At 52.1% G+C, this 14,209-nt stretch overlaps 1 protein-coding gene across 1 annotated transcript; it reads left to right on the forward strand.

The window, feature by feature from the left end:
* Positions 1 to 720: 720 nt before the first annotated feature.
* SAPIO_CDS10511 (uncharacterized protein) lies at positions 721 to 14,100 on the forward strand (the record flags this gene model as incomplete). Its single annotated transcript, XM_016784092.1, has 2 exons — positions 721 to 13,659; positions 13,723 to 14,100. The coding sequence occupies 2 exons, from the start codon at positions 721 to 723 to the stop codon at positions 14,098 to 14,100; spliced, it is 13,317 nt and encodes a 4,438-aa protein (XP_016638918.1).
* Positions 14,101 to 14,209: the final 109 nt, after the last annotated feature.

Genomic DNA, 14,209 nt, shown 5'->3' on the forward strand with positions numbered 1-14,209 from the left:
GTAGTTAAAGAGGATTCTATTCTATCATCAGTCCACGTAAGACTTCCACTTTTAAGAAAGCCTGCGCCTGTCCACACTGCCAATAATTGCTCAATGTAAGTGTTTTCAAAGAAAAACTCCGTTTTGAAAAAGCGTCGAAACTAAGCGATGATGTTGGGTTAGATGTATGGGCCTACTGAAATGTTATCTATCCTGCCCAGTCCAGAGGAAAACGGGAAGCTGGAAAAAGTAGAGGTTAACGTCTCTATCGTCTCCGTTTCGAGCCCGTCCAGTGATGATGGATTCAATGCACGATCCGAGAGTTGCACCATCGTTAGTGCTCCCGAGCAAGAGCTTGCAAGATACTGGGAACGAGCCCTTGTCGACTGCGAATGCGTCCCATTTCCACCCCTTCCAGTCACTACAAATAAACCAGTTGCAAATACCACTCTACAACAGCACCTTATACCTCATCCTATTCAACTTGAGCCATCTGAATTTGAGACAACAACATTGCTTCGTGCTGCTTGGGCTCTTCTGACAGCCCGGATGACCAATACAAAGGACGTCGTATTTGGGATCAATCTACCCAGCGGCGCCGCCCATGATGAAGGCAGAGGGGGTTACACGGCCGTCGACAAGGCAGGGGAGGCCGCCACAATATCCCCATTACGTCTGATATTAGACGGTAACGCTTCTGTGGCGTGCTTTTTAAAGCGTGTTCATCAGCAAGTCATCGACATGTCTCCTTTTTCCCAGGGGTTGCAACGAATCGCCGACATCTCTCCTGAGACGAAGCAGGCATGCGCATTTCAGACCCTTCTTTTGACGCCGTTTTTGGCTGCAACCACCGTTTGTGAGCCATCTGAGACGCAACTGGAGACGAAGCACTGTCCACATTCTATTACTGGCTACTCCCTTGTCCTCGATATTCAACGCCTGGATCACCAACTGATGGTTACGGCCATCTACGACGCCGGAGTAATTGGTCCAAAGGAAGTCAAGAGTCTTTTGGAGAGGTTCTCCCTCATCGTGCATCAACTTTCCATGGCGTCAGACAGCCAGCTCTTGTCAGAGATTGGTATCACCACGGACTACGACCTCGATAGGCTGTGGGCCTGGAACACAGTAGTGCCCGAGACAATCAACAAGTGTGTCTATGAGATACTTGAGGAAAAGGCGCGGCTTCAGCCTACTTCTGCCGCTATTTGCGCTTGGGACGGCCAAATGACCTACGCCGAGCTCGATCGCCTGAGTAACTACCTCGCAAGCCAACTTCTTCAATCTGGATTTTTGCGGTGTCCGGAGACTGTTGTGCCGCTATATTTTGAAAAGTCCAAATGGGTTCCCGTGTCGATATTCGGTGTTCTTAAAGCCGGTGGTGCGTTTGTGATGCTTGATCCTGCGATGCCTGAGCAGCGCTTGCGCAGCATCGTCGGCCAAGTGGAGGCAAAGTTTGCAATAACTTCTCGCGGCAATTATACATCTGGATTGGCTCTCTGCGATCAAGTAATCGCCATCGACGACGGGTTCTTTTCTGAATATCAGTCGCCAGTTCAGAAAGCGGCTATGGTACAACCCTTGCCACGTCCAGGCAATCCGGACCCATCTGCCACGGCATACGTTATTTTTACATCGGGCAGTACGGGTGTGCCGAAAGGGGCATCAATAAGTCACAAAAACCTCTTCTCTGCTCTTCATCATCAGGCCAAAGCTATAGGATTAACCAGCGCCTCAAGGATTTACGACTTCTCCGCCTACAGCTTCGACCTATCTATCTGCAATATCTTTACAAGCTTCGCCTGCGGGGGGTGCCTTTGCATTCCTAGTGACGCAGACAGGAAGGATAATCTGGCTGGCAGCATACGCGATCTCCAAGTGAACACCTTAACACTGACCACTTCCGCTGCCGAGCTCCTCAAGCCTAGCCAGGTTCCTGGTGTAGAAGCCATCATGTTCCTCGGGGAGGCTGTGCGTGTCCAAGATGCCTCACGTTGGTTGGATTACAATGTTCGTGTCATCAACACCTACGGCCCTTGCGAGTGCACTCCAATAAGTACAGTCGGTCGTCATTCGTCCTGTCCCACCCAAGTCACTGCCATCGGCAAGGGAGTCGGTGCAGTCACCTGGGTCGTGGATCCGGACAACTATCAGTTGTTAGTTCCGCCCGGTTGCATCGGCGAGCTTGTCCTCGAAGGCCCGGTCGTTGGCAAAGGCTACCTAAACAATCCAGCAAAGACGACTGAAGCATTCATAGAGGATCCTGCTTGGTTGGTTCGGGGTGCGCCAGGCCGTCCTGGGAGGCGCGGGAGACTTTACAGGACAGGGGACCTCGTTCAGTACGAGGCCGATGGAAATCTGAGAATAATCGGACGAAAAGACACGATGGTCAAGATTCGCGGCCAGCGAGTCGAACTCGGCGAGGTCGAGCACCGACTTTTGCAGTGCATACCAGAAGTGGTGCAAGTAGCCGCCGAGGTCATAACCGTCGCTGGACCAAATAATTCACCGAAAGTCCTCGCGGCCTTCCTGCTCTTTTCTAGACACACAGTTCAGACCGAAGCTTTGCAATTATATCAGGCCACCCCGGAAATTGAAAGAAACCTTGCCGAGCACCTCCCAGGCTTCATGATCCCGACCTTCTTCTTTTCCATTCGAGAGATGCCAAAGACATATACTGGAAAGTTGAATCGGAAGGAGCTGAGGGAACTTGGAGCCGCGTTCTCCGCACGCCTGGCCGATGGAGGGCATGGTCCCAAACAGCAGCCGACATCGGGATTGGAACTACAGATACAGGGTATCTGGAGCCAAGTGCTCGGCGTCGACAGTGCTAGGATTGGTTCGGATGACAGCTTTTTTCACCTCGGTGGCGACTCTATCGCAGCAATGAGGGTTGTGCAAGAGGCTCGTGAAGGCGGAATTTGTCTATCCGTTGCCAAAATCCTCCGACGCCCCAAGTTGAAAGACGTAGCTGCCGAGGCCTCCTTCTGTGAAGATAACGAAGATTCACTGCAGGAAGTAGCCCCCTTTTCACTTCTCGACAACAACTCAACTATCGATGGGCTTGTTAGTGCCTATGCTCTGGATCCAGCATCCATCCAGGACGCCTATCCGTGTACGCCACTGCAAGAGGGACTTGTTTCTCTCTCCCTTCAGCATCATGGCTCCTCTGTCATGCAAAGGATAATAGACATTTCTCATCTCGATATTGAACTGTTTCGACGGGCATGGGAAGAAGTCGCTCAGACAAATGAGCTTTTACGGACTCGCTTCGTGCATGCTGGAAAGGAGGATCTCATGCAAGTTGTTATGGACGAGCAGATAGAATGGGCGGAAGCCACAGACCTCGACGAGTATCTCAAGGCCGACAGGCAACGACAAATGGGTCTTGGAGATCCCTTCGTACACTACGGCCTTGTCAAGGGAGAAGACGGCCAATATAAATGGTTTGTGTGGACAATTCATCACGCCCTTTACGACGGCTGGGCGATGAACCTCATCGCGGATGCGCTCAGCATAGCATATCGAGGAGGACCTCTGGATAAAAAAGCACCCTATTCAGAATTCATCGCATACTGTAAGAACCTGGATATCAGTCAGATGGAGAGGTTTTGGAGGGACACCCTTGCAGACTGCGAGTGTGTTCAATATCCTGCCCTGCCACCCTCCAAGGGGGAAGCTATGCTAGAACAAGTCACCTGGACACTTCCAGCTTTCCAAAGCCATCGCTACAACATCACGTATTCAACACTCATTCGCGCTGCGTGGGGTTTGCTAGCTGGAAACATGACGAATTCGAATGATGTCGTCTTTGGCATTACCGTTTCTGGCAGAAGCGCACCCGTTGCTGGCATTGAGGATATGGCCGGTCCCACGTTCGCCACCATCCCCTTCCGAGTACTCCTGAAACAAGATCAGCCTGTCGTGGAATACCTCGAGGAGGTCCAACAACGCGGCGCGGAGATGATCCCTTTCGAGCAGATGGGAGTTTCACGAATTGCTAAGCTATCGCCCGAGAGCCACCAGGCCTGCCAGTTCCAGACCATATTAGTCGTGCAACAGGGACGCCCAAGCAGTATTCCTCCTATTATCGATGACCTGGACGACGACGACGAGGTTGAATGGTTCGACGTACCCGCATTGGTTCTCGAAGTCCATGCTGACCACCACCACGAGATCACCGTCACGGCTAGATTTGACTCCCAAGCGATCCAGGCCCCAGTCGTACACGATCTTCTGGCGCGGTTAGAATTTATCCTCCAACAATTCGATTATGCCGTCACTTCAGCTCCTCAGAGGACCATTGGTGACATCGACGTCGTCACCACGCGTGATCTGGAGTGGATTTGGAAATGGAATAAGAATGTCCCACAGACTATCCGTAAATGTGTTCATGAGCTTGTGGAAGAGCGGGCAATGGCCCACCCTGATGCACTAGCAATTCATGCTTGGGATGGCGACTTCACCTACAGCGAGTTGGCCGGTCTTTCCTCTAAACTAGCCCGCTATCTCATCGATGCAGGAGTCCATCCTGGGCAATTTGTCCCAATATGTCTCGAGAAGTCAAAGTGGGCGGCTGTAACTATGCTCGGGGTGATGAAGGCTGGGGCGTGTCTAGTGATGCTTGGCCCGAACTTGCCCGAAGACCGTCTACAGGCAATGATGCAGCAAGTCAATGCCAACATCATTCTATCCTCCCCGCTGCAACAAGACCTTAGCTCAAGACTCTGCGATAGAGTCATTACGGTGGGTTCGAGCTTCTTCACCGACCTTCACAACACTCCCCCACAAAGCCTGCCTCAAGTCGACCCCGCCTCAGGCGTGTACACCATCTTCACATCCGGCAGTACGGGGAAACCGAAATGTGCCGTCATCGGTCACCAAAACCTGGCCTCGGCCCTAGTGCACCAGGCGAAAACCTTCGGCTTAGATGAGACGTCGAGAGTCTACGATTTGTCCCCTTACATCTTCGACGCCGCTATAATCAATGCCTTTCACACACTAAGCGTAGGAGGCTGTTTATGTGTACCGACCGATGAAAAGAGCGACCTGGCCAAGGAGATGCGAAATCTCAAGGCGAACTGGGTTCTCATGCCACCATCTGGTTCGGCTTTAGTCTCCCCGGAACTGGTCCCCGATCTTAAGACAATCGTGTTCGGCGGTGAGGCTTCCACAATCAATGACCTCAAACCCTGGTGGGGGAAGGTTCGCATACTCAATGCGTATGGTCCTTCCGAATGCACGCCGGCTAGCATACTCAACAACGATGCCTCTAGCCCCGAAGAAGCTCTAAGTATTGGCCGAGGCGCCGGCCAGGTCACCTGGGTTGTAGATCCCAATAATCATCATCGACTTTTACCGCCTGGTTGTATCGGCGAACTCGTCCTAGAAGGACCTCTTGTGGGCCAGGGCTATCTGGATAATCCAAAGGCAAATGCGGCGAGCTACATCGAAGATCCTGTTTGGCTTGTCAACGGTAACCCTGGACAGCAGGGCAATCCTGGAGTACCAGGTCGCCGCGGGAGATTGTACAAGACTGGTGACCTTGTCCAATACAACCAAAAAGGAGGCCTAATATTCATGGGGAGGAAGGACACGCAGGTCAAAATTCGGGGCCAACGAGCAGAACTTGGCGAGATCGAACTACGGGTCCAGGAAGCTCTACCAGAAGCAATTCAAGTTGTCGTCGAGGTTATCACACCACGTGGCGGGCGATCCGGTCCGATGCTTGCGGCCTTCTTGAAGATGGGCGAGGAAACCACACCAAGTGGTGACTCGGCATCTGGTACGGCTCGGATATACTCGGTCCCTCCTATCATTGAGGAGCGTCTGGAGGCATCTTTGCCAGGCTACATGGTTCCGCGGGTCTTTTTCGTTATGAACGAGCTGCCTCTGACCACCACAGGGAAGCTATTTCGAAAGAAGATACGCGAGATTGGTAGCTCCTTCAGTTCTCAGGAGCTCTCTAGGGAGGGCATAGAAAACCAGGAATGTAAGGAACGGCCGCAATCCGATATGGAGCTTGGTATTCAAAGGATTTGGTCCCAGATCTTAAAGATTCCATGTGAAGACATTGGGTTGGATGATAGTTTCCACCGCCTCGGCGGTGATTCAATTGCAGCTATCGGAGTCGCAGCTGCAGCCTCTAAAGAGGGCATCCAGATGTCCGTGGCTGATATTTTACGATGCCGTACGATACGAAAGCTCGTTACTTGCTGCGAGTATCGGGTCACGGAAGCACTCGTAGAACAAATTGCGCCATTCACCCTTTTCGGAGAAGGCTTGGATGTCGATAAACTTGTTCGAGAGTTGTCAAGTCAGTATGGGCTCGAGAAAACCATGATTGAAGACGCTTATCCTTGCACTCCACTACAAGAAGGTCTGATTTCGCTTGCTTCAAAGAGACCCGGCGATTATATGATGCAAGCCATTCTCGAATTAGAACCCACGGTGAAAATCTCTGCCTTCAAGAGAGCCCTGGAGGAGACAGTCCTTGCGACACCTGTCCTACGCACACGAATCCTCCAGCATAAGCAGTTCGGTTTAATACAAACCGTCCTTCGTGAACATATTCAATGGCTTCAGGCTACCGGGCTTGATGAATATCTCCATGCAGATAGAAGACGGCCAGTTGGACCACCCGGTTCACTTGTACGTTTCGCACTCGTCAGTGAAAGCGCAGAAGGCCGACCCAAATGGTTTGTATGGACAATACATCATGCACTATACGACGGATGGTCGTTTCCTCTCATGACGGATACTCTCAGCCAGGCATACCGCGGCAAGTCTCATAACTCTGGAGCCCCGTTCCAATCGTTTATCAAGTATGTCCAGGGGCTAGACAAGAGCCAAGCCGACGCCTTCTGGCGATCTACCCTGGATAACTATGACTCCGCACCATTCCCTACTCTCCCTGCTTCCATTGGCCAACCGCTATCCACCGAAACGATTTGTGCTCGACTATCTATGCCACCCAGACTGCCCATTGACGTTATGCCGTCAGCCTTGATCAACGCAGCCTGGGCTCTAGCCGTACGTCAGATGACTGGTTCTACGGATATTGTGTTCGGTACCACTGTCTCTGGAAGAAATGCTCCCGTTCCTGGACTTGACAAGATGCCAGCACCTACCTTCGCAACGGTTCCATTCCGCATCACATTTGACCCCGGCCAGACAATATCGGATTACCTCAAGGCTGTTCAGCGACAAGCGACTGAAATAATCCCATACGAGCAAACTGGTCTCCATCACATCTCGAAGCTCTCCCCGGAGGCGCAGGCTGCTTGCACGTTCCAGACATTGCTCGTGATCCAGCCGCCAAGCAAGACTGAGGAGCCAGACCCAGATCTCGGGATATGGAAGATGCAAGAGCAGTCGCAATGGTTCAACCCATACGCTCTTATGATTCAAGGACGACTTGGGCCCGAAGAACTCGCGGTAAACATGAACTTTGACCCAAGGATTCTTGAGCCATGGGTTGTACAAAAATTTCTGCGACAACTTGGACATGCCTTGAATGAGCTCGGCGACGGCTCCAACCTTGGCCGAACCATCTCAGAAATCCAAGCCGTCACCCACCAAGACCTTGACATCATTTGGGATTGGAACTGTTCTTTACCTATCTCAGTTGACAAACTAGTCCATGAGATGGTTGAGGAGCAAGTCGAAAGGAGACCTAATGCCACTGCTATCCATGCCTGGGACGGTTCGCTGAGTTACCAGGAACTGAACTCGTTGGCAAGTGCGCTAGCAGTTCAGCTTACCGCAGCTGGTGTCCGGGCCAACGTTTTGGTGCCGCTGTGTTTTGAGAAATCGATGTGGACGCCCGTCGCTATGCTTGCCGTACTGAAGGCAGGTGGCGCCTTTGTGTTGCTCGACTCAACGCTCCCAGAGCAAAGACTCAAGACAATTACGAGTCAGATCGAGCCCAATTTGATTCTGTCTTCTCATATGAACGCTGATTTGAGCTCGCGGCTCTGCAGGGCAGTAGTCAAGGTTGGGCCATCTCTCAATCAGCTACGACATCATTCTGGCACTACTCACGAGCGACAGGGGGCCCAACAACCTTCTTCGACCACCATGTTCGTCGTTTTCACCTCTGGTAGCACTGGTGCGCCCAAGGGAGCCAAACTATCGCACGCCAATTTCGCTTCTGGATTGCACTATCAATCCCAGGCTCTCGGCTTCTCGGAGGACTCCCGCGTCTTTGACTTTGCATCTTATGCGTTTGATATCGCAGTCCACAACGTTTTTGCCACGCTCGTCACAGGTGGTTGTATCTGTATTCCATCCGAATCAGATCGCCGAGACAACGTTGCAAAAACCATGGCAACCATGCGAGTGACACTGGTAGATCTGACACCTACAGTCGCACGTTTAATAGATCCCGCTACAGTTCCTGAACTCAAGACCTTGATCCTAGCTGGAGAGGCTGTCACATCGGAAGACTCTTCGCGTTGGTGGGGCAAGGTGCGCGTCGTAAATGCCTATGGCCCTGCCGAATGTCACATCAGCACAATCAACAGTGACCCATCTACTCCTGAGGAAGCCACGTTGATTGGATTAGGCTTTGGATCAACCACCTGGATTGTGGATCCTGACGACCACCATCGACTCGTGCCTGTTGGCTGCACCGGTGAACTTCTCCTGGAGGGGCCCCTCGTGGGACAAGGTTATCTCAACGACCCTGCAAAGACAACGGCATCCTTTATCGAGGATCCCCAATGGCTACTTCGAGGAGCGCCAGGTCGGCCAGGCCGCCAAGGAAGATTGTATAAAACCGGAGACTTGGTCCGATATAGCGGAGACGGACGCCTGGTGTTCGTTGGACGAAAGGATGCACAAGTTAAACTTCGAGGGCAACGAATCGAACTTGGAGAGGTAGAGCGATGGGTTCAGCAGCAGATGCCAGATGCCGAGCAAGTCGCCGTGGAAGTTATTGAACCACTGGGAGATGCGTCCGGCGCCATTTTAGCCGCTTTCATACAATCAAAGGGCACCCCAGAGCCAATTGTTGGTCCGGAGAACCTGAAAGCTAACCCCTTTTCTGTCCCTCTCGAAGTAGAAGAAAAGCTTAGTGAGCAGTTACCCGCCGTCATGCTGCCAAGTGCCTTTTTCCGTGTGGGAAAGTTTCCTTTGACGCCTACTGGAAAGTTGAACCGCAAACTATTGAGGAAGCTCGGTTCATCATTCACGGTAGAAGAGTTGACCAAGATCCGAACGACCAGCCGCGGACCAAAGCTGCAGCCAGTTACACTCGCAGAGCAGCAGCTACAAAAGATATGGGCCCAAATCCTAGGCATCCAGCCAAGTCTCATCGGTCGAGATGATAGCTTCTTCCGCCTTGGGGGTGACTCAATAGCCGCAATGAAGGTTGTTGGGGAAGTCCGTAAACTCGGGGTTGAATTGACCGTTGCCGATCTCTTCCGCCATCCCAGGCTTCGGGATGCCGCTAGACACGATCTGCTGCTGCCGCGTGGGGCCTCTGGGGTCATTCCTAGGACGACTCATGCCGGCCCCGTAGAGCAGTCCTTTGCTCAGCGCCGGCTTTGGTTCATGGACAGGCTCTACCCTGGCCTTACCTGGTACCATCTACCTTTTGCAATTCGGTTCCGTGGACCTCTTGATCTGGCTGCTCTCGGTAGAGCCCTCCAAGCTATAGAGAACCGGCACGAAACCCTGCGTACAACATTTGAATCCCGAGACGACGTCCATTTGCAAAATGTCCGGCCATTTGTTGCTTGGGATCTCCGGGTAACTGAACTTTCCTCTGGGGATGAACAGATCCTACAGGGAGTGCTGGAAGCGGACCAGGCCACACCATTCGATCTCTCAGCAGAGCCGGGGTGGAGGGTCTCAGTATATCGGTTGGGAAAAGACGATCACGTACTCTCTATCGTTATGCATCACATCATCACCGACGGATGGTCTATCAACGTCCTCCGCCGAGAGCTTGCCGCTTTTTACTCTGCCGCGATTAAGGGATTGGATCCCCTGTCTCAAGTGGAACCCCTCCCGATCCAATACAAAGATTACTCTGCCTGGCAAAAGGAAGGCGTCCGAGAAGATGAATACGCGCTCCAACTGGATTATTGGGTTGATCAACTACAGACGAGCCGACCACTGGAATTCCTCTGTGACAAACCGCGGCCGGCCACGCTCTCCGGTGAAGCTGGCCATCGTGGTTTCAAGATCGAAGGCACATTGTTCCAGGGTTTGCACAAGTTTTGCAAGGAACACGAAGTGACGCCTTTTATCGTCCTCCTCGCAGTGTTCCGCGCAACGCACTACCGCCAGACTGGAGTAGAAGATGCTACGCTTGGCACCGCAAACGCGAACCGAGACCGATGGGAGCTAAGAGACATCATTGGATTCTTTGTCAATGTTCAGTGCCTTCGGATCGAGGTTGGAAACGAGTCGTTCGAGGACTTGGTGCGCCACGTCCAGAAGACCGTAACAGCATCCTTCGACAACCAAGATGTCCCGTTTGAGAGAATCGTCTCTCAGCTTCGCCGAGGCAGAGATTTATCACGTCACCCGATCGTTCAGACAATCTTCGCCCTGCACTCTCGGGAGACATACGCCGAGTTTACCCTGGAGGGCGTAGAATCACAATTACTGGACGTGTCGCCTGGCTCACGATTTGATCTCGAGTTCCACGTCTTTGAGGAGGCGGAATCTATGCAAGTCAGTGTAGTCTTCTCGACTGACCTTTATATCCCCGAGTCTGTGACTGGTATCATATCAATCTTCGAAACCTTGTTATCGCAGGTCCTAGAGGACCCCAAATCTTCAATAGCGTCCTTTCCTCTATTGGCTGACACAAGCAAGGCTGAGCTCGAGACCCTGGGGCTGCTTGAGATAAATCGAACAAGCTATCCCAGGGATTCGACCATTATTAGTATTTTCAAAGAACAGGTTGCATCTCGGTCGGATACGGTAGCTGTGAAGGACTCTTCCGCTAGATTGACCTATGCTGAGCTGGATCAGAAATCGGACACGCTTTCTGCGTGGCTCAAGAAGCGTGCTTTGCCTGCCGAGTCTGTGATTGCCGTCATGGCAAATCGATCATGCGAGACCATCATCGCATTCCTGGGAATCCTCAAGGCTGGGCTCGCATATCTGCCGCTAAACACCAACACCCCGCCCGAGCGACTGAGTGTCATTCTCTCATCTATTCCAGGTCAGAGGCTGGTTTTGCTCGGATATGACGTACATGGGCCTATGTCTTCATTGGGCAACGCTATTTATATCCGAATCAGAGAGTGTCTCGAGAATCCCGCCCACTCTGTAAACGACAATTTGGAGATGGCCGCATCCATAGCACCATCAGCCTCCAGCCTTGCGTACGTCGTCTGCACCTCGGGGTCTACTGGCGAACCGAAAGGTGTCATGGTCGAGCATCGAGCCGTCATACGGCTTGTGAAAAATAGCAATGTCACAAAGAACCTGCCATCGACTGGAACAGTAAGCCATTTTTCGAACATTGCTTTTGACGCCACGACACTGGAGGTTTATACCGCACTTCTCAATGGCTTAACGCTAGTTTGCATAGACGATAACGTTGTACTCGAACCAACTGCGCTCCATGCCGTTTTCGAGCAGGAGGAGATTCGATGGGTCTTCATTACCCCTGCCCTTTTGAAACAATCAATCCAGGAGAGACCCTCGATACTTCGCACGGTAGATGTCCTCCTCATCGGAGGTGAACGATTCGATCCTGAGATCCGGCTAGCCGTTCAAAGCACCATCAGGGGCCAAATGTTCAATGTGTATGGCCCGACAGAAAACACAGGGCTGAGCACCATCTACAGCTTCGAGGAAGAGGACATGTTCCCCAATGGCGTCCCGATTGGACGACCGATCAGCAATTCCGGGGCATATGTCATGGATGAGAAAATGCGTCTCGTCCCACTGGGCGTAGTTGGAGAGCTCGTCGTCACAGGCGACGGACTAGCAAGGGGATACACAGATGCCAGACGTAATATTGATCGGTTCGTCGAGGTGGACATCGGAGGCACAATGGTCAGAGCATATCGAACCGGCGATCGAGTGCGGTGGCGACCAACCGATGGTCAACTCGAGTTCTTTGGGAGAATAGATTTTCAAGTGAAGATCCGTGGTCAGCGCGTCGAACTGGGCGAGATTGAACACATTCTTTGCAGCCATGACTTGGTCGATGATGCTGTTGCCTTGGCTGACGAAAGCGACGCGTTCGATACTCGAATCCTCGCTTTCGTAACGTTACGAAGCTCGGAGAAGGTTGGTGCCAGGCATCGGGGACTTGGTAGAGAACTCGATGACCACATGCACGCCTACCTTCCATCATACATGATTCCTCAGACAATCACGATTTTGGATCGGATGCCTGTCAATTCTAATGGCAAAGTCGACCGAGTGGTGCTCTTACGAAACGCCCCGTCGAAGCCCAAACTGGTTAGATCCATCCGGCAGCCAACTAGCGATGTTGGAAAGGCTATGCAACAGATCTGGGGCCAAGTCCTCCAGATAGAGCCGTCCACCATCGGCCTAGATGACAACTTCTTCAGGCTCGGAGGCCACTCTATCACTGCCATGAAGGTTGTGAACGAGGCGCGAAAAGCCGGTATGCAACTCACCGTGGCGGATCTCTTCCGCAGCAACACTCTTGAAGAATTGGTTCGCCAGCAGACAACCGAATTCAAACTGGTTATCCAAGCACCTGAGAACGCTCCCCTTGTGGATCCGGATACTAAACTTGCTCTTCTGTCAGAGCTCGACAATCTTGACTTAAACATTCGATCAACGGACGTCGCGGACATCCTCCCTCTGACATCAATGCAGAAGCTGTACATCCGACAATCAGAAACTGTTCGAAGAGTCACTCATTACTTTTATCTCGATCTTGCGGCCAACATCGACGTTTCACGCTTCCAGACTAGTTGTGCCTTGATACTAGAAAAGTATCCGATGCTGCGTGCAAGTTTCCTCAACCTTCTCGGACGATACTGGCAAGTTGTGCCAAATCACCTTGAGCCACCGCTCGTCATACGGGATGTCGATGATTACCTTGATGACGCAACAGATTTGTTTTGTCGACAAGACTGGGAAAACTCTCAGCCTAGTGCACCCCCAGTCCTCTTCGCCCTGGTTCGGCACTGTGGAGGACAGGCGACACGATTGATTGTTCGGTTGTCACATGCCCAGTATGATGGCATTTCTCTCCCCTTCATACTGCAGTCGATTCTCGACGAGTATTTGGGGAAGTCGATCCAGATCCGAACCGAGTTCTCAACTTTCCTTTCGTACGCGCAGAGTCGACGATCAGAATCCATCGCATACTGGAAGAATGCACTAGAGGGTTCATCTCTAGCCAGTATACGGCACAAACTCCCTCATAACGCTGGAAGTCCTGTATCGGCTCAGCTAAACCCCAAGGCAACTGGGCCAGTGTCAGGGCTTCAGGCTCTCGCAGTTGAGGGAGTGTTGGGACTTCAACCAATTGCAGCTGAAGCCGAAGTGGCCTTGCCCCATCTCCCCGGTTCAACTACGCCCGCCATGTTGGTCAATGTAGCATGGGCTCTGATTCTATGCCAAGTCACGGGTCTTCAGGACCTTGCCTACGGGCACGTAGTAACCGGCCGGAACTCCGCGATGCAGGGGATCGATACCGTGGTTGGACCATGTCTCACGATCATCCCAGTACGTGCTAAGCTCTCGCCATCTGTTACTCCAATCGAGTTGCTAGAATCGCTCCAAAAACAGTTTACCGAAATGGGAGAAGCAGATTCCCTCGGATTCGACGATATCTTGGAGCATTGCACCGACTGGCCGGCTGACTCGGACTTTGACTGCGTACTTCATCATGCCAACATTGACGAGCATCCCGAGTTCGATTTCGGCGGAACGACCTGCAGAATGCAATTCTTCGACAATTACCGCGTGGCGAATGCGGGCCTAAGCTTAATATCGCACCCGAAAGGCGGTCATCTGCATATCAAGCTCCAGACCAACTCGCACTTTACTTCTGCCGAGGTAGCAAGGGCGCTTGTTGATAGCCTCTGCAATGTCATGAGAAAATTCGAAGATGGATGGAAATTGCCTGTCTCGCGCTTTCTTGAACACATACGAGTGCCCGAGTAGGAAGAGTCAGGACATAATCTGGTAGAGTGTCAATTCGGATACCTATTACGGGGATGAAGGAGGCTCGAGTCGCTAGATACAGGGTTTATTGGTTGATCACATGTATAAT

The sequence above is a fragment of the Scedosporium apiospermum genome (assembly GCF_000732125.1).
Source record: "Scedosporium apiospermum strain IHEM 14462 chromosome Unknown SEQ_SAPIO_0165, whole genome shotgun sequence".
NCBI lineage: Eukaryota > Fungi > Ascomycota > Sordariomycetes > Microascales > Microascaceae > Scedosporium > Scedosporium apiospermum.